This window comes from Colossoma macropomum, unplaced genomic scaffold (assembly GCF_904425465.1).
Source record: "Colossoma macropomum unplaced genomic scaffold, Colossoma_macropomum, whole genome shotgun sequence".
Lineage (NCBI taxonomy): Eukaryota > Metazoa > Chordata > Actinopteri > Characiformes > Serrasalmidae > Colossoma > Colossoma macropomum.
Genome location: NW_023496024.1, coordinates 688,699 through 712,833, shown reverse-complemented (window position 1 = coordinate 712,833; position 24,135 = coordinate 688,699). Strand labels below are relative to the sequence as shown.

The window sequence follows — 24,135 nt, the reverse complement described above, 5'->3', positions numbered from 1 at the left end:
GAGCCGCACGCTCAGAGCTGTAAACTCAGAGCTGTAAACTCAGAGCCACACGCTCAGAGCTGTAAACTCAGAGCCGCACGCTCAGAGCTGTAAACTCAGAGCCGCACGCTCAGAGCTGTAAACTCAGAGCTGTAAACTCAGAGCCACACCCTCAGAGCTGTAAACTCAGAGCCGCACGCTCAGAGCTATAAACTCAGAGCCGCACCCTCAGAGCTGTAAACTCAGAGCCGCACCCTCAGAGCTGTAAACTCAGAGCCGCACGCTCAGAGCTGTAAACTCAGAGCTGTAAACTCAGAGCCGCACGCTCAGAGCTGTAAACTCAGAGCCGCACGCTCAGAGCTGTAAACTCAGAGCTGTAAACTCAGAGCTGTAAACTCAGAGCCGCACGCTCAGAGCTGTAAACTCAGAGCCGCACGCTCAGAGCTGTAAACTCAGAGCTGTAAACTCAGAGCCACACCCTCAGAGCTGTAAACTCAGAGCCACACCCTCAGAGCTGTAAACTCAGAGCCGCACCCTCAGAGCTGTAAACTCAGAGCCACACCCTCAGAGCTGTAAACTCAGAGCCGCACCCTCAGAGCTGTAAACTCAGAGCCGCACCCTCAGAGCTGTAAACTCAGAGCCGCACGCTCAGAGCTGTAAACTCAGAGCCACACCCTCAGAGCCACACCCTCAGAGCTGTAAACTCAGAGCCGCACCCTCAGAGCTGTAAACTCAGAGCCGCACCCTCAGAGCTGTAAACTCAGAGCCGCACCCTCAGAGCTGTAAACTCAGAGCTGTAAACTCAGAGCCACACCCTCAGAGCCGCACCCTCAGAGCTGTAAACTCAGAGCTGTAAACTCAGAGCCACACCCTCAGAGCCACACCCTCAGAGCTGTAAACTCAGAGCTGTAAACTCAGAGCCGCACGCTCAGAGCCACACCCTCAGAGCCACACCCTCAGAGCTGTAAACTCAGAGCCACACCCTCAGAGCTGTAAACTCAGAGCCACACCCTCAGAGCTGTAAACTCAGAGCCACACCCTCAGAGCTGTAAACTCAGAGCCGCACCCTCAGAGCTGTAAACTCAGAGCCGCACGCTCAGAGCTGTAAACTCAGAGCTGTAAACTCAGAGCCACACCCTCAGAGCCACACCCTCAGAGCTGTAAACTCAGAGCCACACCCTCAGAGCTGTAAACTCAGAGCCGCACCCTCAGAGCTGTAAACTCAGAGCCGCACGCTCAGAGCTGTAAACTCAGAGCTGTAAACTCAGAGCCACACGCTCAGAGCTGTGAACTCAGAGCCGCACGCTCAGAGCTGTAAACTCAGAGCCGCACGCTCAGAGCTGTAAACTCAGAGCTGTAAACTCAGAGCCACACCCTCAGAGCTGTAAACTCAGAGCCGCACGCTCAGAGCTATAAACTCAGAGCCGCACGCTCAGAGCTGTAAACTCAGAGCTGTAAACTCAGAGCCGCACGCTCAGAGCTGAAACTCAGAGCTGTAAACTCAGAGCTGTAAACTCAGAGCTGTAAACTCAGAGCCGCACGCTCAGAGCTGTAAACTCAGAGCCGCACGCTCAGAGCTGTAAACTCAGAGCTGTAAACTCAGAGCCACACCCTCAGAGCTGTAAACTCAGAGCCACACCCTCAGAGCTGTAAACTCAGAGCCGCACCCTCAGAGCTGTAAACTCAGAGCCACACCCTCAGAGCCGCACCCTCAGAGCTGTAAACTCAGAGCCGCACCCTCAGAGCTGTAAACTCAGAGCCGCACGCTCAGAGCTGTAAACTCAGAGCTGTAAACTCAGAGCCACACCCTCAGAGCTGTAAACTCAGAGCCACACCCTCAGAGCTGTAAACTCAGAGCTGCACGCTCAGAGCTGTAAACTCAGAGCTGTAAACTCAGAGCTGTAAACTCAGAGCCGCACCCTCAGAGCTGTAAACTCAGAGCCGCACCCTCAGAGCTGTAAACTCAGAGCCGCACCCTCAGAGCTGTAAACTCAGAGCCGCACCCTCAGAGCTGTAAACTCAGAGCCACACCCTCAGAGCTGTAAACTCAGAGCCGCACGCTCAGAGCTGTAAACTCAGAGCCGCACCCTCAGAGCTGTAAACTCAGAGCCGCACCCTCAGAGCCGCACCGTCAGAGCTGTAAACTCAGAGCCACATGGCTTCATTCACAATAAAACAGCTTTAATATCAAGTTACTACATTCAGGACAACACTAAAGGCTTATTTGGCCTAAACATGCCCAGAGTTTATCACTCTAAGTAATAGGCAGCCAAATTCATCACATTGATTAATCGATAAGTGGAATTTAAGACATTATAAAATAGTCACGGTGACCAACGGTCAAGACACAATTATGATCTGTTTTGTTGTTTGTACTACCATTTTAAATCATATTGAGAAACGCCCACATTACAAAATCTAATACATTAAATATTATAATGTCTTATATACTACAGCGTATTGATCCAGAGTTCAGCTGCATTAACCAAGGCAATGACTTTATCAGTTATTTTAAGGTGCTGCATTAGAATGACTTCGTTGTTGGTGTTCATGTTGTGTTATTGACCCTGAGTGGATAGCTGCTGGTTTTCTGGACTGTGTGTGTGAAATGACCATTTTGTAAGAACATCTTTTCATTTATATTGCAAATCTTACCAATTTGGCTGCCTGTTATTATAACTACTACAGTAAAATTACTTTATGTAGTTTGCCAAACTGCACACATTATTTTTAGGCTGCTTGTATCATAAACATTTTGTAAAGTGTCTTCATTATGAGCTGTTTTATTGTAAATGAAGGACTCCTGCCTCTTGGCTCTGAATGCGCTGTTGTTCTTACCGTAAACGGTGTAAAAACTGCACAGTTGTATTTCTTGTGCAGATAGTTTTACTGTGTAATGAAGACCAGCTGGTTTAAGTGCATAGATTCTGCAGCAGAAATACTGTATTCCTTTAGAGAAATCTGTCTTGCTGTAAAACTGAAATGTTCTGAACTCTGAAGGTGCTCCTGCCTCCCAGTCCAGGCTGGATGAATGGGGGGAAATGCCTCCCTTTCCCTCACTCTGTTATTGTGGGTTGGGTTTGTTTGTAGAAAGAAATTTCCCTACAGTTGCTGCCAAAAGAGCTCAGTTCACCAGCTGTTCATGATAATAAAGTTTCTAATATAGAGAACGAGAGTAAAGTTTATGGTGCTTAAGAAAAGTTTTATTTTAAGTTTGTTTGTATTTGTATTCTGGCTAATTTGGCCTTGGACTCTTTGGTAAGTTGTAGTGTACTCACTGTTTGCTTGTGTCAGACTGATACTGTAGAACCCGATAACCAAAAAAATCCTCTTCACTCCCCGAGAACCTCTCTGGGTTTGTTACATCGATGTTGAACCCGTTTGATACCGACACAGCTGGAACACCAGAGAGAGATAATGAGCCAATAAGAGGCACTTAAAGAAGGTGAACTAAGTCCAGCAGAGTTTAGATTTACACAGACAGGTTTAAGAGCGATTTTAGAGAAAAGATATTTTTACCCCATGTAGTTGTGTAGAGCAGCAGAAGGAGAGATTTCTCCATCCCTCCATCTCTCCACCTCTCCATCTGTCTTCTGATTTGCTTCTTCTGTGTGCACCACATTCCCAACTTACCAAAGAGTCCAAGGCCAAATTAGCCAGAATACAAATACAAATAAACTTAAAATAAAACTTTTCTTAAGCACCATAAACTTTATTCTCGTTCTCTATATTAGAAACTTTATGATCATGAACAGCTGGTGAACTGAGCTCTTTTGGCAGCAACTGTAGGGAAGTTTTCATATCACATTGTACTGAACTGCATCACAGCTTATAGTATTATAGCAAACTGACTCTTAAAGTATCGTATCTTATATAATCGAATTGCAGAGTATCGTATTGTATTGAACCGAATCTCAGAGTACTGTATTGTATTTTAGCGCCGATGTAGAAGAAGTTGTGTAAAACTGCATGCAGAGCAAAATAGTATTTTGTTTTGAAAACCTTTGAATACTTTGAATTGAATATGGTATTATATTGAACAGAATTGTAGACTATTGTGGGGTATCAAATAGTTTCTAATTGAATCACAGCATGTCATTTTGTATTAAGCTGTATTGCAGATTATCTTGTTGTATCAAATTAAATCACAGGATATCATGTTGTCTGTAGCGTATCAAATTATCATTTTGTGTCAAACTACATCATTGTATTTTGATTATCATGTTAACTTTTGACTACAGCTTTAGATCAAACACTATGAAGCAAAACTTTGTCTCAAGTATTCAACTTTTATAATGTTAAAAATGGAAAGATCTGAACAAAAGACAGAGTTACGTTTTGTTGTACTGAAAACAGACACCACTGAACTGAATTCTGAATTTTGTAAATTGCATAATTGTGAATTGTGCCTTGTATGAAAAGAAACCACTAGAGTACTAAAGGCACAGCAATAAAGGCATCAGTGTGAAAATATCTTTCTGGCACTTTCCCAACGCAAACAATACATTTTGGCCCAAGACAAAAATGTGTTGGTGTCTCTGTTTAAAGGCAAAAATATCAGTGTTTCAGTGTATTGACAGGAAGATGATCTGATAACAGTGTGTTGTTGTTTTTACAGGATCATAGTCAGTGCTCCACTGAGACGAAGCACTAATGAAAAGGCATCAGGAGCAATTTACAGCTGCACACTCAATACAGCAACCTGCACTCTACTGTACCAGCAAGGTACTGATACACAAACAGAGCTCTACTGTACCAGCAAGGCACTGATACACAAACAGAGCTCTACTGTACCAGCAAGGCACTGATACACAAACACAAACAGAGCTCTACTGTACCAGCAAGGCACTGATACACAATCGGAGCTCTACTGTACCAGCAAGGCACTGATACACAAACACAAACAGAGCTCTACTGTACCAGCAAGGCACTGATACACAAACACAAACAGAGCTCTACTGTACCAGCAAGGTACTGATACACAAACACAAACAGAGCTCTACTGTACCAGCAAGGCACTGATACACAAACACAAACAGAGCTCTACTGTACCAGCAAGGTACTGATACACAAACACAAACAGAGCTCTACTGTACCAGCAAGGCACTGATACACAAACACAAACAGAGCTCTACTGTACCAGCAAGGTACTGATACACAAACACAAACAGAGCTCTACTGTACCAGCAAGGTACTGATACACAAACACAATCAGAGCTCTACTGTACCAGCAAGGTACTGATACACAAACACAAACAGAGCTCTACTGTACCAGCAAGGCACTGATACACAAACACAAACAGAGCTCTACTGTACCAGCAAGGTACTGATACACAAACAGAGCTCTACTGTACCAGCAAGGCACTGATACACAAACACAAACAGAGCTCTACTGTACCAGCAAGGTACTGATACACAAACAGAGCTCTACTGTACCAGCAAGGCACTGATACACAAACACAAACAGAGCTCTACTGTACCAGCAAGGTACTGATACACAAACAGAGCTCTACTGTACCAGCAAGGCACTGATACACAAACACAAACAGAGCTCTACTGTACCAGCAAGGTACTGATACACAATCAGAGCTCTACTGTACCAGCAAGGTACTGATACACAATCAGAGCTCTACTGTACCAGCAAGGCACTGATACACAAACACAAACAGAGCTCTACTGTACCAGCAAGGCACTGATACACAAACACAAACAGAGCTCTACTGTACCAGCAAGGTACTGATACACAAACACAGACAGAGCTCTACTGTACCAGCAAGGTACTGATACATAATCAGAGCTCTACTGTACCAGCAAGGCACTGATACACAAACACAAACAGAGCTCTACTGTACCAGCAAGGTACTGATACACAAACAGAGCTCTACTGTACCAGCAAGGTACTGATACATAATCAGAGCTCTACTGTACCAGCAAGGCACTGATACACAAACAGAGCTCTACTGTACCAGCAAGGCACTGATACACAAACACAAACAGAGCTCTACTGTACCAGCAAGGCACTGATACACAAACAGAGCTCTACTGTACCAGCAAGGTACTGATACACAAACAGAGCTCTACTGTACCAGCAAGGCACTGATACACAAACACAAACAGAGCTCTACTGTACCAGCAAGGCACTGATACACAAACACAGACAGAGCTCTACTGTACCAGCAAGGTACTGATACACAAACAGAGCTCTACTGTACCAGCAAGGCACTGATACACAAACACAGACAGAGCTCTACTGTACCAGCAAGGTACCGATACACAAACAGAGCTCTACTGTACCAGCAAGGTACTGATACACAATCAGAGCTCTACTGTACCAGCAAGGCACTGATACACAAACACAGACAGAGCTCTACTGTACCAGCAAGGCACTGATACACAATCAGAGCTCTACTGTACCAGCAAGGCACTGATACACAAACACAAACAGAGCTCTACTGTACCAGCAAGGCACTGATACACAAACAGAGCTCTACTGTACCAGCAAGGCACTGATACACAAACACAGACAGAGCTCTACTGTACCAGCAAGGCACTGATACACAAACAGAGCTCTACTGTACCAGCAAGGTACTGATACACAAACAGAGCTCTACTGTACCAGCAAGGCACTGATACACAAACAGAGCTCTACTGTACCAGCAAGGCACTGATACACAAACACAAACAGAGCTCTACTGTACCAGCAAGGTACTGATACACAAACACAAACAGAGCTCTACTGTACCAGCAAGGCACTGATACACAAACAGAGCTCTACTGTACCAGCAAGGTACTGATACACAAACAGAGCTCTACTGTACCAGCAAGGCACTGATACACAAACACAGACAGAGCTCTACTGTACCAGCAAGGCACTGATACACAAACACAAACAGAGCTCTACTGTACCAGCAAGGTACTGATACACAAACAGAGCTCTACTGTACCAGCAAGGCACTGATACACAAACAGAGCTCTACTGTACCAGCAAGGCACTGATACACAAACACAAACAGAGCTCTACTGTACCAGCAAGGCACTGATACACAAACACAGAGCTCTACTGTACCAGCAAGGTACTGATACACAAACAGAGCTCTACTGTACCAGCAAGGTACTGATACACAAACAGAGCTCTACTGTACCAGCAAGGCACTGATACACAAACAGAGCTCTACTGTACCAGCAAGGTACTGATACACAAACACAATCAGAGCTCTACTGTACCAGCAAGGTACTGATACACAAACACAATCAGAGCTCTACTGTACCAGCAAGGTACTGATACACAAACAGAGCTCTACTGTACCAGCAAGGTACTGATACACAAACAGAGCTCTACTGTACCAGCAAGGTACTGATACACAAACAGAGCTCTACTGTACCAGCAAGGCACTGATACACAAACAGAGAACATGTTCATCTTAATTTTGAGCTAAAGTGAGACACCAGGACTTGTCTGTTAGGATTTGTGTATGCAGTATCTCATTGCACATGATATAAACCCAGCTAATCGGATGGTCCTCCACCCTCTTCCTGTAGGAAATAGTTTCATGTTGTGTATAAAATGTTTGGATGTCCAGAGATTCGCATATAAACCCAGTTTACCAGATATTGCTTTGACTCAGATATCACTTTTTTGTGAAGTACAGGAAAGGAGGGTCATTTCCTTGAGCTGAAACACACTACAGCACATGTTTGTACTCTTCCCACTCAGTTTCACCACAAGTTCACAATTTCACACTTCAGTGCTGGAGAATAAAAGTCATGGATATAGTTTAAAGAGATGGATGGATCCATATCTTTGGTATATCTCTTCCCCCCAAAGCTAATCAATAATAAACTGTCAACTGTGATGGTTTAGTAGAGAAGCAGAGAGGAAATGCTGTTTAACAACGTTAAAGATTGACCAGTTTAGGTTCCCCTGTGAGGAGTTAGGTGATGGAAGCTGCCACAGAGCGAAATCCACAAGTAAATCTGCTGTAAGACACTGTTCTGTACTGTGTACTATGAATGGTGTCAATACAGGTGCTTATAAAGTGTGTCAGCATGTCCTGGAAGACATCACTGATTAACTGCTATAAGACGGAAAGAGCATTTACCAATAAATGTGACAACACCAGTGTCCCTGGGAGAGCCACTGAGGGTCAGAGGGGGGGGATAAGGGGGGCAGATAGTTAGTTCAGAACCAACATTCCCAGATTACCACAGGACTCTCTGTCCCAGATCTGCGCCTTATTCTAACAGGAGAACTAATTAACCAAAGGCTCAACTAAACAGGTAAGTTTTTAGCCTAGACTTAAAGATGGAGGCTGTGTCTGAGTCCCAAACACAGACTGGTAGGCTATTCCAAAGCTGGGGGGCGTGGTATGAAAAGGCTCCTCCCCCCGACGTAACTTTATTTATTCTGGGTACTAATAATGAGCAGCACCTTGTGATCTAAGTGGGCGTGTCGGTTGATAATAGGAAATAAGGTCACTGAGGTACTGAGGATCAAGGCCATTCAGAGCTTCATACGTCAGTAGAAGAATTTTGTACTCAATGCGGAATTTAACTGGCAACCAATGTAAGGTACACAAAATTGGGCTAATGTGGTCGAATTTCCTGGTTTTGGTGAGAACTCTGGCTGCAGCGTTCTGGACTAACTGAAGCTTGTTAAGGTTTTGGCTGGAACAACCAGAAAGCAGAGCGTTACAGTAATCTAACCTGGACGTGATGAAGGCGTGGACTAACGTTTCTGCGTCCTGTAGCGACAGTGCATTTCTTAATTTAGCGATGTTACGCAGGTGGAGGAAAGCTATTCTGGTAATATTGGTAATATGCTCATCGAAGGCCAGACTGGGATCAATCGTGACACCAAGGCTTTTTACAGATGTGCCTGGTGCAATTGAGAAACTATCGAGATTAAGAGTAAACGTAGGCAGATTATCCCTAACAGCTTTTGGACCAAGAAGAAGGACTTCGGTTTTGTCCGAGTTTAGTAAGAGGAAGTCACTTGACATCCAGTCTTTAATGTCTTTTACACAGTCTTCTATCTTATTAAGTTCAATTTTGTCATCTGGTTTAGCTGAAATATATAATTGTGTATCATTGGCATAGCAGTGGAAACTGATGCCATGTTTTCTAATGATGGTACCTAGTGGTAGCATATATAAGGTTAATAACATGGGTCCTAAGACAGAGCCCTGTGGAACACCATACTTTACTCTTGTGAGAGCTGATGGTTCACCATTTACATTAACAAACTCAAAGCAATCACTAAGGCTGTGTTCCCAATTCATTGCTGGAATAATGCTACCCTTCCGGGCAAAATGAAAGTACGTCTCAAGCATATTCATGAAATATTTACATGAACAGTAAGGGCTGAAACAAACTTTAACTTTATATTCTGGGGCCAGTGATGCTCATCATGCGAAAGAAATATTGAAACACAATGTATCAAATTGTATTAAATTTGCCTTTCTTAAAAACTGCAAAATATTTGGGTAATATTTGAATTAAAAAACTGTGAACCCAAAGAGAGATTTTGCCATGACATGGTAACAGTCTGTCCATCTACTGGAAATCAGTGTTAGCTTATTTAGCTGTAGCCTTTGGGAAATCACCTAAAATCTTACTTACATAACAATTAAATCAGTCTGATCAGCTTTATTGATCCACAGACTCTGATGATGCCCGGTTCTTTGGGATGTCCATGGCAGTGAGGTCCACTCCTTCACCCGGCCTGACTGTAAGTGTGGAACTAAATGATTTAGAACTTTCTAAATCTTAGAACGTTCTTATAATGTAGGAACAGATTCATCTTTGGGTTCTTCAGCTCCCATCTGGATTCACTGCAGTTTCACTCTGGAACTGAATTCTGCTTCCTGTTTGCTGATGGACATCCTGTTTTTACCGTCTTTGTCTGGAAAACTGAAGGGAAACTGAAAATACTTCACACTTCAGGAAAACCTTACTGACTCTAATCTCTACCAGTTCTGTGGAAATACTAAATATAGCTGTAGCGCCCCCACCAGGTACTTAACTGAACAACAAGGGCCTAAAGGTGTTTAACATTTAACCCTGAACTAGTAGCATGGGAGGTACAGGGTGGGTCCTACAAATATGGAAATGCTTATTTGCTAGGGTGAATCTCCCTGGAGGTTCAGAAATGTAGCCAGTCAATTAGAGCTACCCAAATCTCCCATACAGATACTTCACTATTATTCTACTTCCTCTCAGCACCCAATCACACTCAAAGCTTCCAAAATGGGATACGGAATACACTGCACACTGCAAAACTCATTATAGTGATCAGAGCAATTCTGTTTAACCCCTACACCCTACACGAGCACCACCTCCTAATACAGGTGTTGGATATGCAATTATAACCGTCCATGAACTGCATAAATACATGAAAATTTGCTGGGACAGTAAAACCACAATCTATATATGTGTGAAACCTGCACTACTGATCTGGGGAGACACTCTGATAGTTATAGTTACAGTTATATTAACTGTATACAGTTTCTGCTGTTCATTTGGACCTTTAATGTAACCTGTAACCTGTTTGGACCCTGTGGTTGTGATTTAGAGCTGCAGTCCCAGTCTCACTCATGACTGTGATGGAAACTCGTACCTGAACGGCATCTGCTACCACTTCAACAGTCAACTGGACCCCATCGCTAACGACACGGTCGCTTTCCAAGGTACCAACAGTTCTTTCAATGTATTATAGCACATATTCTGTACATTTTTCTAAATATCTTACCTGATATTTCTGTTTGGGTTTATGTACTAAAAAGAGCTATAATTCATTCAACATGATCACTTTCAAAACGCTCTTTATCTCTCAGAATAAAACAGGCTGTTTTGTTACAGGGTCTTTAGCCCAGCTTCCTTACTCTGAATAACTAAAACAGCCTTGGCCAAATCCAGTGTATCTTCAAGTCTTTTTAGGTGCTGCTCAAAGTAGTGCTGGTGATGAACTATAAAACTGGCCCACCCACTAGGACTCTGTAAAAGCAAATGCATGGCTTGCATGTATTTTTGCATGTGAGTTCTGCGTGAGTCGATTTTAGTGTATAATGGCCAAACGCCTGGTGGGAAAATATATGCACAAATTGTGAAAATGTTAAAAGCATACTTTTCCCCAAAGTGTGTTGCAATTGTGGAGCACTGTCATTTCCAGAAATGCAACCAGCATAAGGGTGAAAATATTGCTCAATATGTGGCTGTTTTAAAGTTGGCCAAGTTCTGTCAATTTGGCAGTTATTTACAAGATGCGCTTATGGATAGATCGACGTGAGGCCTAAGTAATGAAGCAATGCAAAAAATGTTATTAACAGACAATGCAGGGATGAGTGAAGTGCAATGGGCTATTCTTCATCATCACTGATTTTTATAAGGCTAAATGTTGAAAGACCAATATATATATATATATAGTACTGCAAAGTACTGCAGGACCAGAAAATCTGGAATAATCACCTGTGTGTAATTTTTCTGCAGAGTGCACAAAAGGTGTAGTGAACTTGGTCTTCCTGTTCGACGGCTCTTCCAGCATGAAAACCAGTGACTTTAACAAGAATAAAGAGTTCATCTGGAATATTATAACTCAACTTAAGGACTCAACCATTCAGGTAAACACAGTGTGAAGTATCATTTTCAATTTTTGCTTGATTATCACCGTGACTTCTTTTCATCAGTAACCTGCTGGTAGAAATGTTGATATACGCTTCCACACAAAAAATCAAAAAGTCATTTAGTGCACTCAAAGTCAATACACTCAGTGAGGTTAATACACTCAGTGAAGTTAATACGCTCAGTGAGGTTAATACACTCAGTGAAGTTAATACACTCAGTGAGGTTAATATACTCAGTGAAGTTAATACACTCAGTGAGGTTAATACACTCAGTGAAGTTAATACACTCAGTGAAGTTAATACACTCAGTGAGGTTAATACACTCAGTGAGGTTAATACGCTCAGTGAGGTTAATACGCTCAGTGAAGTTAATACACTCAGTGAGGTTAATACGCTCAGTGAGGTTAATACGCTCAGTGAGGTTAATATACTCAGTGAAGTTAATACACTCAGTGAAGTCAATACACTCAGTGAGGTTAATACACTCAGTGAGGTTAATATACTCAGTGAAGTTAATACACTCAGTGAGGTTAATACACTCAGTGAAGTTAATACACTCAGTGAGGTTAATACGCTCAGTGAGGTTAATACGCTCAGTGAGGTTAATATACTCAGTGAAGTTAATACACTCAGTGAAGTCAATACACTCAGTGAGGTTAATACACTCAGTGCAGTAATTGTGGTCAATGCAGTCAATGCATTTAATGTCTTTTTCTGTCTGTGTTTAGTTTGCTGCTGTCCAGTTTTCTGGAGTTCCCCGGATCGTTTTTGACTTTAATGATTACAAAAATGGCACAGCTAAGAAAAAGCTTGATGAAGAGGAGCATATGAAGGATCTCACAAACACCCACCAGGCTATTGACTATGTACTGTGAGTAATCTGTGAGTTTCCGCTAAAGGAGAGAAAGTAGGCTGAGATCAATCTTCTGTTTTGATGATTCATCTTCTTAATGCCGGTGCTTCTAAAAAAGTGTTAATTACAGAGATTTGTGCTGTATAAAGAGGTGTGAAATTCAACATATCACTCGCTTCATTATTGGTGCTGTATTAGTTCAGCACTAGATTTCAGATCATAAGTGGAGAGTCAGTCTAAACATTGGTCCTACTGAACTCAGTCCCCAGTGATGCCACAGCCATCAGTGTCCTGGAGTTTAAGAGATCATTCTCAGTCTTCTTCACAGAACGCTTCTAGTCCTGCAGTATTCTTGGGCTGTCTTGCATACATAGAATACCCACAGATTGTCAGTGATGTTCAGGTCAGGGGGCTGTGAGGGCCATTCCAAAAGCTTCAGCTTGCATGTCTTGAAGTAGATGGCTGAAAGTGGATTTTGAGGTGTGTTTTTGGATCATTGTCCTGTTGTAGAAGTCAGCCTCTTTTCAGCTCCAGTTTCTTGACTGACTGCTTAACATTTACTTCCACAATTTGCTGATATTCAGCAAATTCTTCCATCTACCTGTGCAGTGTTTCCTAAACCACTGGCTGCCTCACAACCCCAAAACATACCACATCCATTCATGCTGAACAGTAAACACGGTGTTCCTTTCATCAAATGCTCCTTTTTGTCTTAACATAACTGTGGGAACTGTGGCCATATGGTTTTATTGTTACTTCATCAGTCCACAGCACACTTTTCCAAAATGCCTCTGGCTGATCTGAATGTTGATTTGCAGACTTCTGACATTGACTTATGTGATGAGGTCACAGATAGGGTTTCCTTCTGATGACTCTTTCATGCAGATCATGTTTGTTTTGTTGAGTAGAGTGGTCCTTCCTGCAAAAGATCCTGCAGATCCTTTGCTTTGCCTTTCTGTCCAGCTTGCAAATAGTTCCAATCTGCCCTTCACTGCCATTTCTGAATGACATTTCCAGCAGTGGAAATTGTGAGCTGAACACTCTTTGATGTGTTTTTACAACCTTCTACTGCTTTGCAGGCATCAGTTAGCTTCATTTTCAGATTCCCAGCCAGCTGCTTAGAAGAGCTCATGGCTGTTGAATGTTAGCAGAAGGTTTAAAGAGTCAGAGAGTGAATGATGCTCTGGAATTCTCATCAGGTGACAATTCCTAATGACCTGTAAAACCAGTCCTAACAAGTAAATGAGTTAATTAGGTTTAATTTAATTAACAACCGCACATCACAATTACTGTTTTATTTTGTTCTATTTTTTGTCAATCAAATATAAAGTAACTGTGTATTAACTTTTGTATGAACATTATATTTTTTAATAGTTTGATGCAGAGGCTGTGTTTACTTCTCTTCACTTCAGAAATCAACAAAATATGTAATTTGGTCAGAGGGGGCTGTAACTGTTACTGTTAAATGAATATAATTTTTTTATACCAGTCAGAATTAGGGTGGAGTTTTCTGTCATACCTGAAAAGAGCCATGCTATGAACAAGATGATGGCTGAATGTAACAGTAAGAGCACAAATGAAAATCCCTCCAGTTTGATTTAGAAAGATCAGTGTTTAACAACTCACACCTGTGTTTCATTTAGACTAATGTGTCACAATAACTGGATCCTGAAGTGAGAATGTAACTGTATTTTTATGTAAATTGATTTTTATTAAAACAGCACTGTTTGTTTTCCAGAGTAAACCTCTTTAATAATGTGTTCTCTGGTGCGGATCCTGATGCTACAAAAGCCCTGGTCATTATTACAGATAGAACTCCTACTGATTTTAACACTAAAGATGTTATAAAGAGGTGTGAAGACCAACATATCACTCGCTTTGTTATTGGGGTGAGTCCATTAAAGAAACAATCACACAATGCCTTCTAATTTACTGTCATGTACTGAAACACATTTTTTGTACTTTTTTCCATTTTCTCCCAAGATTTGTTTATTGGGTTTAACAAAGACATACAGTTAAACATCAGATATAATAATGAACAAAGAATAAATATGTAAATAAATAAATGTGTCTATATAAAAAAGAGCATTACAAATTGAAAAATTACAAAAAAACAACAAAAAAAAATGAATAAAATAAAAAAAAACAGACACAAAAAACACAACAAAGTGAACAATGTCACATCACCCCACCAGTTCCCCAGAAAGCATTTTGCAACATTTCCCAACTCAGACAAACTCATATCAGAGCATGTGGAAAATTGATCTTTTTACCATTTGAAAAAATGGTCCCCAGACACTAATAAAATATGTTGGATAAACAATTTTTTTCCAAACGCAGAAAACTGATGATGTCCTTAATCCAGCATGTGTGGGTAAGAGGGGTAACTGATTTCCAAATTCATCAGGATCAAACATTGAGCTAGAAGTGTTACAAAAGCTCAGATCTTTTTAGAGACATATGTATGAAACTGGCTCGAGACAAATGGCATCTGTCATACTGGAGACATACCACCACATGTTTTAGATAGTCTGTCTTTAGTAAAATAGATGTGATGTACAAGTTTACACTGAACATAAGAGTGCCTTGGTCAGACAGAAGACTTGCGTATACATGTCAGAATCATCTCCCAGAGATTGACTGATATCTCCTCCCCTGATTCTCCTCCCATAGGACCTTTACAGAGTTTAACCCTTTGAGGTCTGAAGTCTTTCTCTGGATGTGTTAATATCTTCTCTCCTCTAAAGGCTCTTCATATAACATGATCCTCATATGTTTCATATCTAAATGCTCCGTTATCTTCATCACTACTTTCCAAACCCGCTGCAGCAGCTTCAGCAGCTGTAAACTCTCTGCACGCCGTTTCACATGAGTCTCCGATGTGGACTGAATGAAGAATGAAGGGTGTCCGGCGTGATGGTCAGTGCTTAGTGATTTCCTGAGTGTCCATTGGTCAGTTTCACACAGAATGTAGACAGACACACGAATCCACCAGTTCCACATAGTGAGAGGCAGATGACTGTGGTCGTTACACTGGCTACCTGTTAAATTTGGTGTACAGTATAAGATCCTTCTCTTAATGTATAAATCAATAAATGGCCTCGCAGTATCTTAGTGAATTGATTCAGTCGTATGAACCCACACAAACGCTCTGCTCACAAAATAACGTCCTGCTGACGGTTCCTAGAATTAGAAAAACCACAGCAGATGATCTAGCATTTTCCTACGTAGCCCCAAAATTGTGGAATCATCTCCCGACCTCTGTTCAGGACTCAGACACACTCTCTACATTTAAAACTAGACTCAAAACCTATAAAACTTTGCACGAGCATTCTGCTAATATCAGTTGTTGCACTATTAACTCACTAATATCTCTCCATAAACGGACCTGTTCTGTTAATCAATCTCTCTCTCTCTAAAATCAATCTCTCTCTTTCTCTCTCTCTCTCTCCCCCTTTATTTGAGCCCCTGAGCGATGCAGGAAGGCTGTTCTAGTAATATTAGTTAAATGTGCGTCGAAGGACAGATCAGGGTCTATAATGACACCAAGGTTTTTTACAGATGAACCTGATGCAGCTGGGAAACTATTAAGTTTAAGTTTTAAATTAGACAGTTTGTTTCTAGCCGCTTTTGCACCAAGAAGCAGAACCTCTGTTTTATCACTATAGTGGTGATAAAAGTAGTTTTCCTTTCATCACTCTCATGTTTAAGCCCTAATGTAAATTAGTAAAAATTCTAACTCCTCTGATTGGTTCTAATACAATTGGTGCTAATGGAAGACAGCATGTTCTCCAGCATGTTTCTGAAAGAGTGACAAAGAGGGTCTATTAAAGTCTGACTACCTTATCTATCTTCTAAGGCTCCAGTTTTGTGGCCCAAAGTCCAATGATATTGTGTTAATGGTAGTTTGAAAAGATGCAGTGGAGCTTCACATGTCATGAAGGAAACTCTTGTTAGCCTTCAACCCTCCCAGCTTGGTAGCATTGTGTGATAAAGGAAGGCCTAGCTTGTGGGTGGGAATTGGACATGACTAAATTTGGGAAATATTTGCTAAAAAGGGTATTGAACAGGTATGTTTTTGTCAACCATGGTAAAAACAATGTAGATGTACCTTTAAAAGTACAATAATAGTTTTGATTATGTACCTTAGTTTGCAATGTACACTACACTCTCTTTCCAAGACGAAGGGTGCACATTTGTACCTTTTAATGGATGTAATGTTTTAAAGCAGAAACGTAAATTCAGGTCTGGAGACGAGACAGCAGTGGTGAACTGTGACTATTACAGCTTTTCCTGTTGTACTGTGTTATCGGTTTGTAGAGTTGGAGCTGCAATTCTCACAGCATTCATTTACTAAAAAATGTTAAAAAGTAAACAAAAAGCAAATTAACTCATGAATTAAGTAAAACTATCAAAATGAAATACAATAACTAAAAAAAAGAAAAAAAGGAAGTTCAGCATTACATCCATGTTTGTGACTCATTTACTCAAGACTGACTGACTTAATTAAAGAACTAAAGAAAGGAATAGACACTCATCCATCTACCCACCATCACAGTGCAGTAAATGGTTTTGTCTTTGACAGGTGGGGAATGTAGACGTACGAAAGCTCAGACATTTTTCTTCAGAGCCCAAAGAAAATAACACATTCCAGATTGAAGACTACAGTGGACTGGGAGGACTTTTGGATAAGCTGCAAAATAAGATCTACAACATTGAAGGTATCAGGAAAAGCATAAGTAGTGTTTATAGTTCACATGAAGAAGCGCTGTAGTGTGAATATGAGTTAGAATTATTTTGCTTATCTGACATATCTTTGGTATGACTGTGTCTAAGATATGTTTTTGTCTTTTTTGTTTTTCTGCTTTTAATGTGCTTCAAAATGTTTTGTAAAAACAGCTGAAGTGTCCTAATAAATCCTGCATTTCCTTGTTCAGGAAATCAGAGCGGTGGACACAGGGAACGGACAAAGGAGTTGTCTCAAAGTGGATTCAGCGCTGTCTATGATAAAGTATAACCAAACATATTCCAACCTCAGAGCCTCAAAATAACTATCACTAAATCCACTGATCTATTATAGTAGAATCTGTTTCTTATAGCATAATGTCAAAAACTCTTTCTGGTGTTCAGTAGTTTCAGGTACTATTAAGACAGGATCCATTTAAAGTAATGTAACTAATCCCATAATATCTCTATTGTTTTAGTTCCCTAATCATGTCAAACTTAATTAATTGTGTGCTCCTGGTGTCTTTAGAGTATCTTCTACCTACCACAGAACTGTGGAAATGACCCTGGGTTATATCAGTATTGTGTAAATTGCCATGTTGGTAAATATTCTGTAATATCCTGAGAGAAAGAATGTTTTGGTTGTTTTCTTAAGCATGGAGGCCCTTAATGAAGCATGTACTTGTATCCAATTTGGACCACTCAGTATGAGCCTTAAGTGTATGATAACAAACATTAAAATCTGTAAAATGACAAAAAAAAAATTACAGCATGTTTTCTGTCTGTAATTCCGACCTCTCATGGATGCCTGCATCACCAGAGCATCGGATATCTCACCAATAAAGCACTAATAATCTCTTTAAGAAAGTGTCATATAATATGGTTATTTTGAACAATGTGGAGAGGCAAAAATGTGTAATTATCAGCCATGCAGGACCTTTACAGCAAGAGATGTCTGAGGAAGGCCCTCTGCATCTCCTCCGACCCCACACACCCCAGCCATCCGCTGTTCCAGCCTCTGCCATCTGGAAGGAGGTACAGGAACATCAGAGCCAGAACCACCAGACTCAGAAACAGCTTTTTCCCCCGTGCTGTTAAACTGGTGTCACCAGCTACACTACCCTCAACCTGAACTCATACAGACTGACCTCTGTTCACACTACTTCACACCAACCTCAACCTGATTAACGGACTGACCTCTGTCCTCCCCCTACTATCCCTCAGATCGCCATCAGCTCAGAGACTGTATGCACCATGCACTTTAACCCATAGTTTGTTGCTCCCTGCCCTCTACATACCCTATTGCACCTACTGTTATATTAACAGTATTAAAGTACCAGCACACCTACTGCAGTGTATATACTTGTATTTATTTTCTGTATTTATTGTTCTATGTCCCTGCACTATGTCCTGTCCTGCACTATGTTGTCTGTAATTGCACTGGAGATCTAGCCTAAAAGTGTTTCGTTGTACTGTACAACCCTGTTTCAGTATAATGACAATAAAGTTGAATTGAATTGAACTGAATTGAATTTATTCTGAAAAAACTCTCAAATAAACTTCAAGGTTCATTGTAATTACAGACCATTTAAAATGGTAATATGAAAGCCTTGTATGCTGGAAATTAGGGTTCACATCCCTGCTCAGACAGTAAAGCTATGTTAGACTGCATTACTACTAACACCAAGTTTGGTTTCTTCTGAATGTCCCAGCCTCCCCGTATGTCTGTGCATGTGCCAACTTCATCATCCATCATTCTTCAGCAAAATATTTTAATAACTTGATTTACTCCAAAATTGCTTTAACATAATTTTTCTGCAGTAATCAATAAAAAAAATCATACATCACACTAGCAATGTGTATCTGCATTTATGTAAAATATCAGTACAATGCAGCATGTACTTATATCCAATTTAAAAACAAAAAACAAAACAAAAACTTTTAAATGTAGTGTTAGTGTCTGCTGCTACTATTTTCCATGCTAGATACACCTCTGTTTTGTTCTGGACTGCAGGATGTTCTGGTGTTGGGAGCGGTTGGATCGAATGAATGGCGTGGAATGCTTTATGAAGTTGGATCCACAGAGATAGAAATCAAAGACCCAAAGCTGAACAACAACTCCTACATGGGTACATTATACATTGTACATTATGTATTTGCCTTTGATTAGCTGTGTAGTGTATGTATTTTCTTTGTGTGGTAGAACTGGTTCTGAACCCAATCCTCAGGCCCCCAAAACAGTCCACATTTTTCCTTCAACCTTATTTTTTGCAGGTTGGGTTGGAGCAAAAATGTGGAAGGAGGGTTTAGGACTAGTTTGGGAACCACTGTGGTAGACCATTCCCTACCACTTCTGTGATTTTGTTGTTTTTTTTTTTATAATATTAGGTGCTTTGCAATTGTTGTAACATTTTATGTAGAGATATGTGGTTAATAATACTTGCTAACATTGCTGGTCTGTTTAGGTTACTCCACAGCAGTTGGACAGAAAGGTGAAGTCTCTCTTTTTCTACTATCTGTTTCACACCACCTCCATTGCCTTCACCATGATGTCAGACTGTTAAAGGATAACAATATCTCAGGGTACCTCCCACTTCAGCTTTAGCACCAGAGTATTAGGTACCTTAAACAATGTCCTTCTCAAGGTGCCACTGAAGTCATGTCTTTGTGGGACCTTTGACACTGGTTTTATGCAGGCTGTTATGCTGGTGTGCAATACTGGGTTATACTCCTGTAAGCTGCCCATTCACCAACATGGGCATCCCTGAAGAATCTACTACACTCAGTGCTTGTGGCCCAGAGGTCCCTGTGTTGTTGTTTCCCATCTATGTAGCTCCACAGTGCTAGTAGTGTAGGTCTTGATGACAAACAGGCATTTTCTGAGGCAGTTGTCAAGAGCAGCCTTTATGCTAGACAATGAGATAAACAAGGAGTAACCTAGAAGTACAGATTTATGTCAGTTGTGTTGATGAGCTCATGCAAGAGTCATGTAGTCTAATGTACACAGAACTACAGCTAAATCTTACCAATAATCTAAGACAATGGTAGTTGGTAACAGTTCCAATTATATGTGGCCCTTTTTTCTGTCCATAGATGATACTGGAGAAGGAACTGGAGGTGGCTGACTGTGTTCAGGGCCGGTTTGCAGCAACTGTAACATCTGTAGCAGATCTGAATGGAGATAAGCTGCAGGATGTAGCTGTTGGAGCACCACTGGAGGACGGTGGCAGAGGAGCTGTTTACATCTACCTTGGGAACCGCATCCATGGTATACGTCCACAGTACAGCCAGGTACATCCCAAAACCCCAACACACATGGCACAACAAACCTTCCCCACTGTACATCAAGGTACTTTCTTCCTGTATTTGTCCATCTTCACAAGTAGTGTTAACTTGATTGCATTAAATGTAAGGGCACTTATATCACTTATATCTTATATATATATATAAGCCTATACCTCTATGTTTTACCATATAATAAGATTAAAGTCTAAAATTTAATTGTCGTGTTCTGTGCATCGATATAGAATCTTTAAGGAAAAAAACATGAAGCATTTAAGAATCAATAAATTTTCATATACCTAATAAATAATACACCTATAGAAGAAAAAGAAAAGCCAATAATCTTAAGTTTGTGCAAATAAATTAACGGATATTGTGATTTAAAGCTGCAGAAAGGTCAAGAAGATTCAGGACCTGTGACCTTTTGTCAAGTCTATTAGTGAAGCTTCTTGATAAAAATTTGATGAGGGTAGTTTCTGAAGAGTGTACCAGTTTTAAGCCAGACTGTTCCTGGGGCTGCTTCTGGCTGACAAAGAAATAACTAAATATAGACAGCACATTCAAAGCTTTTAGAGAGATATAGGTTGGTACCTGCTAAAGGAAGTATGTAGTGTGGACTTTTTCAGAATGGGTACAACTTTGGTTTCCTTGAAGACAAATCAGCATGTGACATGAATGTTATGGAGCTGTTTATGATGTTTGTGATAATGTGGAATGGGTCATAGAGAAGGAGCATTGGGATTATTATAACAGCTGTTCCCAATCCTGGTCTTGGAGTGGCATTATTCTACATTCCCTGTACTGTTCTCCATTTAGACACCCACTTCAACTCATGGAGGGCTTGGTATGTAGTCCTTTCATTACATCAGGTGGGCTGGAAGCAAGGGAACTCTAAAAGGTGTGGTGCGGTGGTGCTGCAGGACCAGGACTGAGATATTGACCTCTAATAATACCACTACCTATATGCTGGGCCCCATCCCAATGCTCCAGACTCTCAACACTCATGACTTATTCCCCATCATACAGCTCCATAACGTCATGTAATATATTGGCTTTTCCCCAAAGATGTTGACAAAATCCTCACAGTTAAGGGAGGAGGGAGGAGAAAATGGCTTTTGCGTGAGTCAGTTTGTATAAGTCAAATGCTTCCAGTTTTTCTTTTGTAGAAAGACAACTTTGCAGCAGTTACCTCAGAGGAGAATCCAGAACATACAGAATAATATATAGTGTTCAGTGCTGGTGTAGGTCAAAGAACAATTGTTGAGGGTCTGAATGATGATAGTAGAATGAGGGGGGAGAATTGTGAAGCACTTTTTCTTGGCCAAGATAGAAGCAGATCCGTGCCACCACTCCTGCTGATTCAAAAAGGAGATTGAGAGAATAAAAGGCAGCTGGTGTTAATTCTCTGGAGTGATCCAGGTCATCTCTATCATAGCCATTAGGACGATACTAGCTGGCATCAGCTCTGTATGTGTCAGTAGATGATATAAAACTGTTTATGTAGCGAATCCTGGCTCAGACAATTTCTGAGCAGCTGCAGCAGTTTGGTGTGGCGATTGATGGTGTCATGGACATGGAAGCAGACAGACTTACAGATATTGTCGTGGGAGCACGAGGGACTGTGATGCTGTTAAAGTAAGAACAATTACACAACAAAATAAACAACTTTAACTATAATGTAACCACCAAGTGATCCAACCAACCAACCTTAACACAATTAAATAAAGTTCTGACCCAAAAACTATTTTCCTTGATGGGGTCATACATTTTGTGACAAATCAATGTGAAGTGTTTTTATAGCCCAGTTAGTGATAACTGTGATGTGTCTGGTTCTTTCAGGGCTCGACCAGTTCTGTCTGTTTCTGCACAACTCAGTTTCTCCCCCTCTGAAATCAGCCTTGACAACTTTGACTGCTTAGTCCAAACCGATAACACAATAGAGGCTGTTATCCTCATTGCCTGCTTCAGTGTGGCAGAGAAAACCCAAAGCACAGGTATGCTAACCTGGAGCGCAGCTATACAGTGCCAAAAGCACACTTGGGCTTTTGATAGACAATAGTGTGGAAAGAAAAAAAATAATGCTCACCAGGGGCCGTCTGCACCAACAGGTCTTAACTAAGACTTAACTGCTAAGGCTGTAGCTGAGACTGTTCGAGCCAACTGACTGAGTTGGCTGTTTTCAGAGAGGACTTTTCACCCATAGCATCAAGCAAAAGAGCAACTAAGACCAATATTAGTGGTGCACATTCATGTAAAAACCTATGTAATAATGAAGGTTGCTAAGCAACCTGTCTTACTGTACACCTGCTACTGGCCAAAGCAGAAGTAATTTTACCAACAATAAAACTTGCACCATGATTAAGTTATAGATTCTGCGTAAAGTCACACTAATTGATAAACAACCCAACAGCTGAAATAATAAACAGTCAGCATAGGCTGGTTCAGGGGGACAGCGTTCAGTAGGACAGCATTTTTAACCTTTTTGAACACTGACCATCCAAAAATGTATTTATTTTTTTTTTATGGGACCTTGTCCATCTCACATACACTTCAGCTCTGGATGTTTCCCTCTGCGGTTTTCTGTTGTAAACACATGCTATATTGCTAGCTCTGCTTCTACGCATAGAATGGATAAGACAAGGACTTTGTAACCCAAGATAGCCACCAAATGCACTGACGAAAATGGGGAAAATGAATCTGCAAAAATCTCTCAACTATTTGTAAACTCATTCTGAACAAAACTATATCCCTGATTTTTGGGTGCATTTTGTATCATTCCTGCTTCAACCACACTGTCTACATGCCAGTATGTGACTCCATCATCTAACTCAGAAAGTCCCAACCCTGATCCAGAAGGTCTACCATCCCTTTTAAAACCTCATCCTAATTTAGCACCTAAAATGTTTCTGTAGACCTGGATTTGTCAGAGCAGAGTTTTAGCTAAACTCTGCTTTAACTCCAGGATCAGGGTTGGAACTCCTGATCTAACCACACCATCTACATAACACTGCAAATCTAATCTCTGTGTCATGATCTACCAGTCAAACTGTCTTCCTGTTTCAGAACTGTGTGAAGGACACAGTGTCTCCTGTGTTCATCCGGCTGAATTTCTCCCAGGCTGACCAGCAGCCAAGCAGCTCCAGTGCTGTCCTTAACGCTGACAGCAGAACAACTGCTAATGTGGAGGTGAGCCATGTTTCTGTTAGTCCGTATGACTGAGTGTCAATCAAGTCTCAGACTGTAGATGATGAGGCTTCACCTGGATCCAGAGCCTCCACTGTGCAAACAGCCCTCCTGCTGCGGTGTTGGCAAGTTGGGGTCATCAAAGGTCTGATAGAGCAATGAGGCAAGGACTCTAATGAGGTTCTAAGTGAGGTCATCACACATCCTAAGAGTGTACCACACCCCCAAGATCAAACTCTCACTATACATCTACTGTAAACATTCAAGCGTTCAAATACAAGTTGCTTAATCTGCTCTATTGATTATTGATTCAAATACATCCCTAGTTATCTACTGTTTTTAAGATTAATTAAAATTCTTTGTGACTGCTAGATAACACTGCTTGTTACTGTGCAATTATTTTATAATTTTATTTTATTATCATATTACCTTGAGCACCCATACATGTTGAGCAGGATTTTCTGCTTACATAAAAGTAATGGCAACAATCCTATA

General features: G+C 41.1%; 1 protein-coding gene across 1 annotated transcript in view; it reads left to right on the top strand.

The window, feature by feature from the left end:
- Window positions 1-4,557: 4,557 nt before the first annotated feature.
- Window positions 4,558-24,135, top strand: part of LOC118804043 (integrin alpha-X-like) — a 31,882-nt gene continuing 12,304 nt past the window's right edge. The window contains exons 1-14 of the mRNA XM_036564649.1: window positions 4,558-4,704; window positions 9,639-9,706; window positions 10,550-10,664; window positions 11,464-11,594; window positions 12,326-12,468; window positions 14,189-14,339; window positions 17,036-17,171; window positions 17,388-17,461; window positions 19,190-19,304; window positions 19,641-19,726; window positions 20,269-20,466; window positions 21,962-22,092; window positions 22,297-22,479; window positions 23,499-23,643. Of these exons, the coding sequence (XP_036420542.1) occupies window positions 9,665-9,706; window positions 10,550-10,664; window positions 11,464-11,594; window positions 12,326-12,468; window positions 14,189-14,339; window positions 17,036-17,171; window positions 17,388-17,461; window positions 19,190-19,304; window positions 19,641-19,726; window positions 20,269-20,466; window positions 21,962-22,092; window positions 22,297-22,479; window positions 23,499-23,643 (1,650 nt within the window). The 5' untranslated portion in view covers window positions 4,558-4,704; window positions 9,639-9,664. The remainder of the gene's footprint in view (window positions 4,705-9,638; window positions 9,707-10,549; window positions 10,665-11,463; window positions 11,595-12,325; window positions 12,469-14,188; window positions 14,340-17,035; window positions 17,172-17,387; window positions 17,462-19,189; window positions 19,305-19,640; window positions 19,727-20,268; window positions 20,467-21,961; window positions 22,093-22,296; window positions 22,480-23,498; window positions 23,644-24,135) is intronic.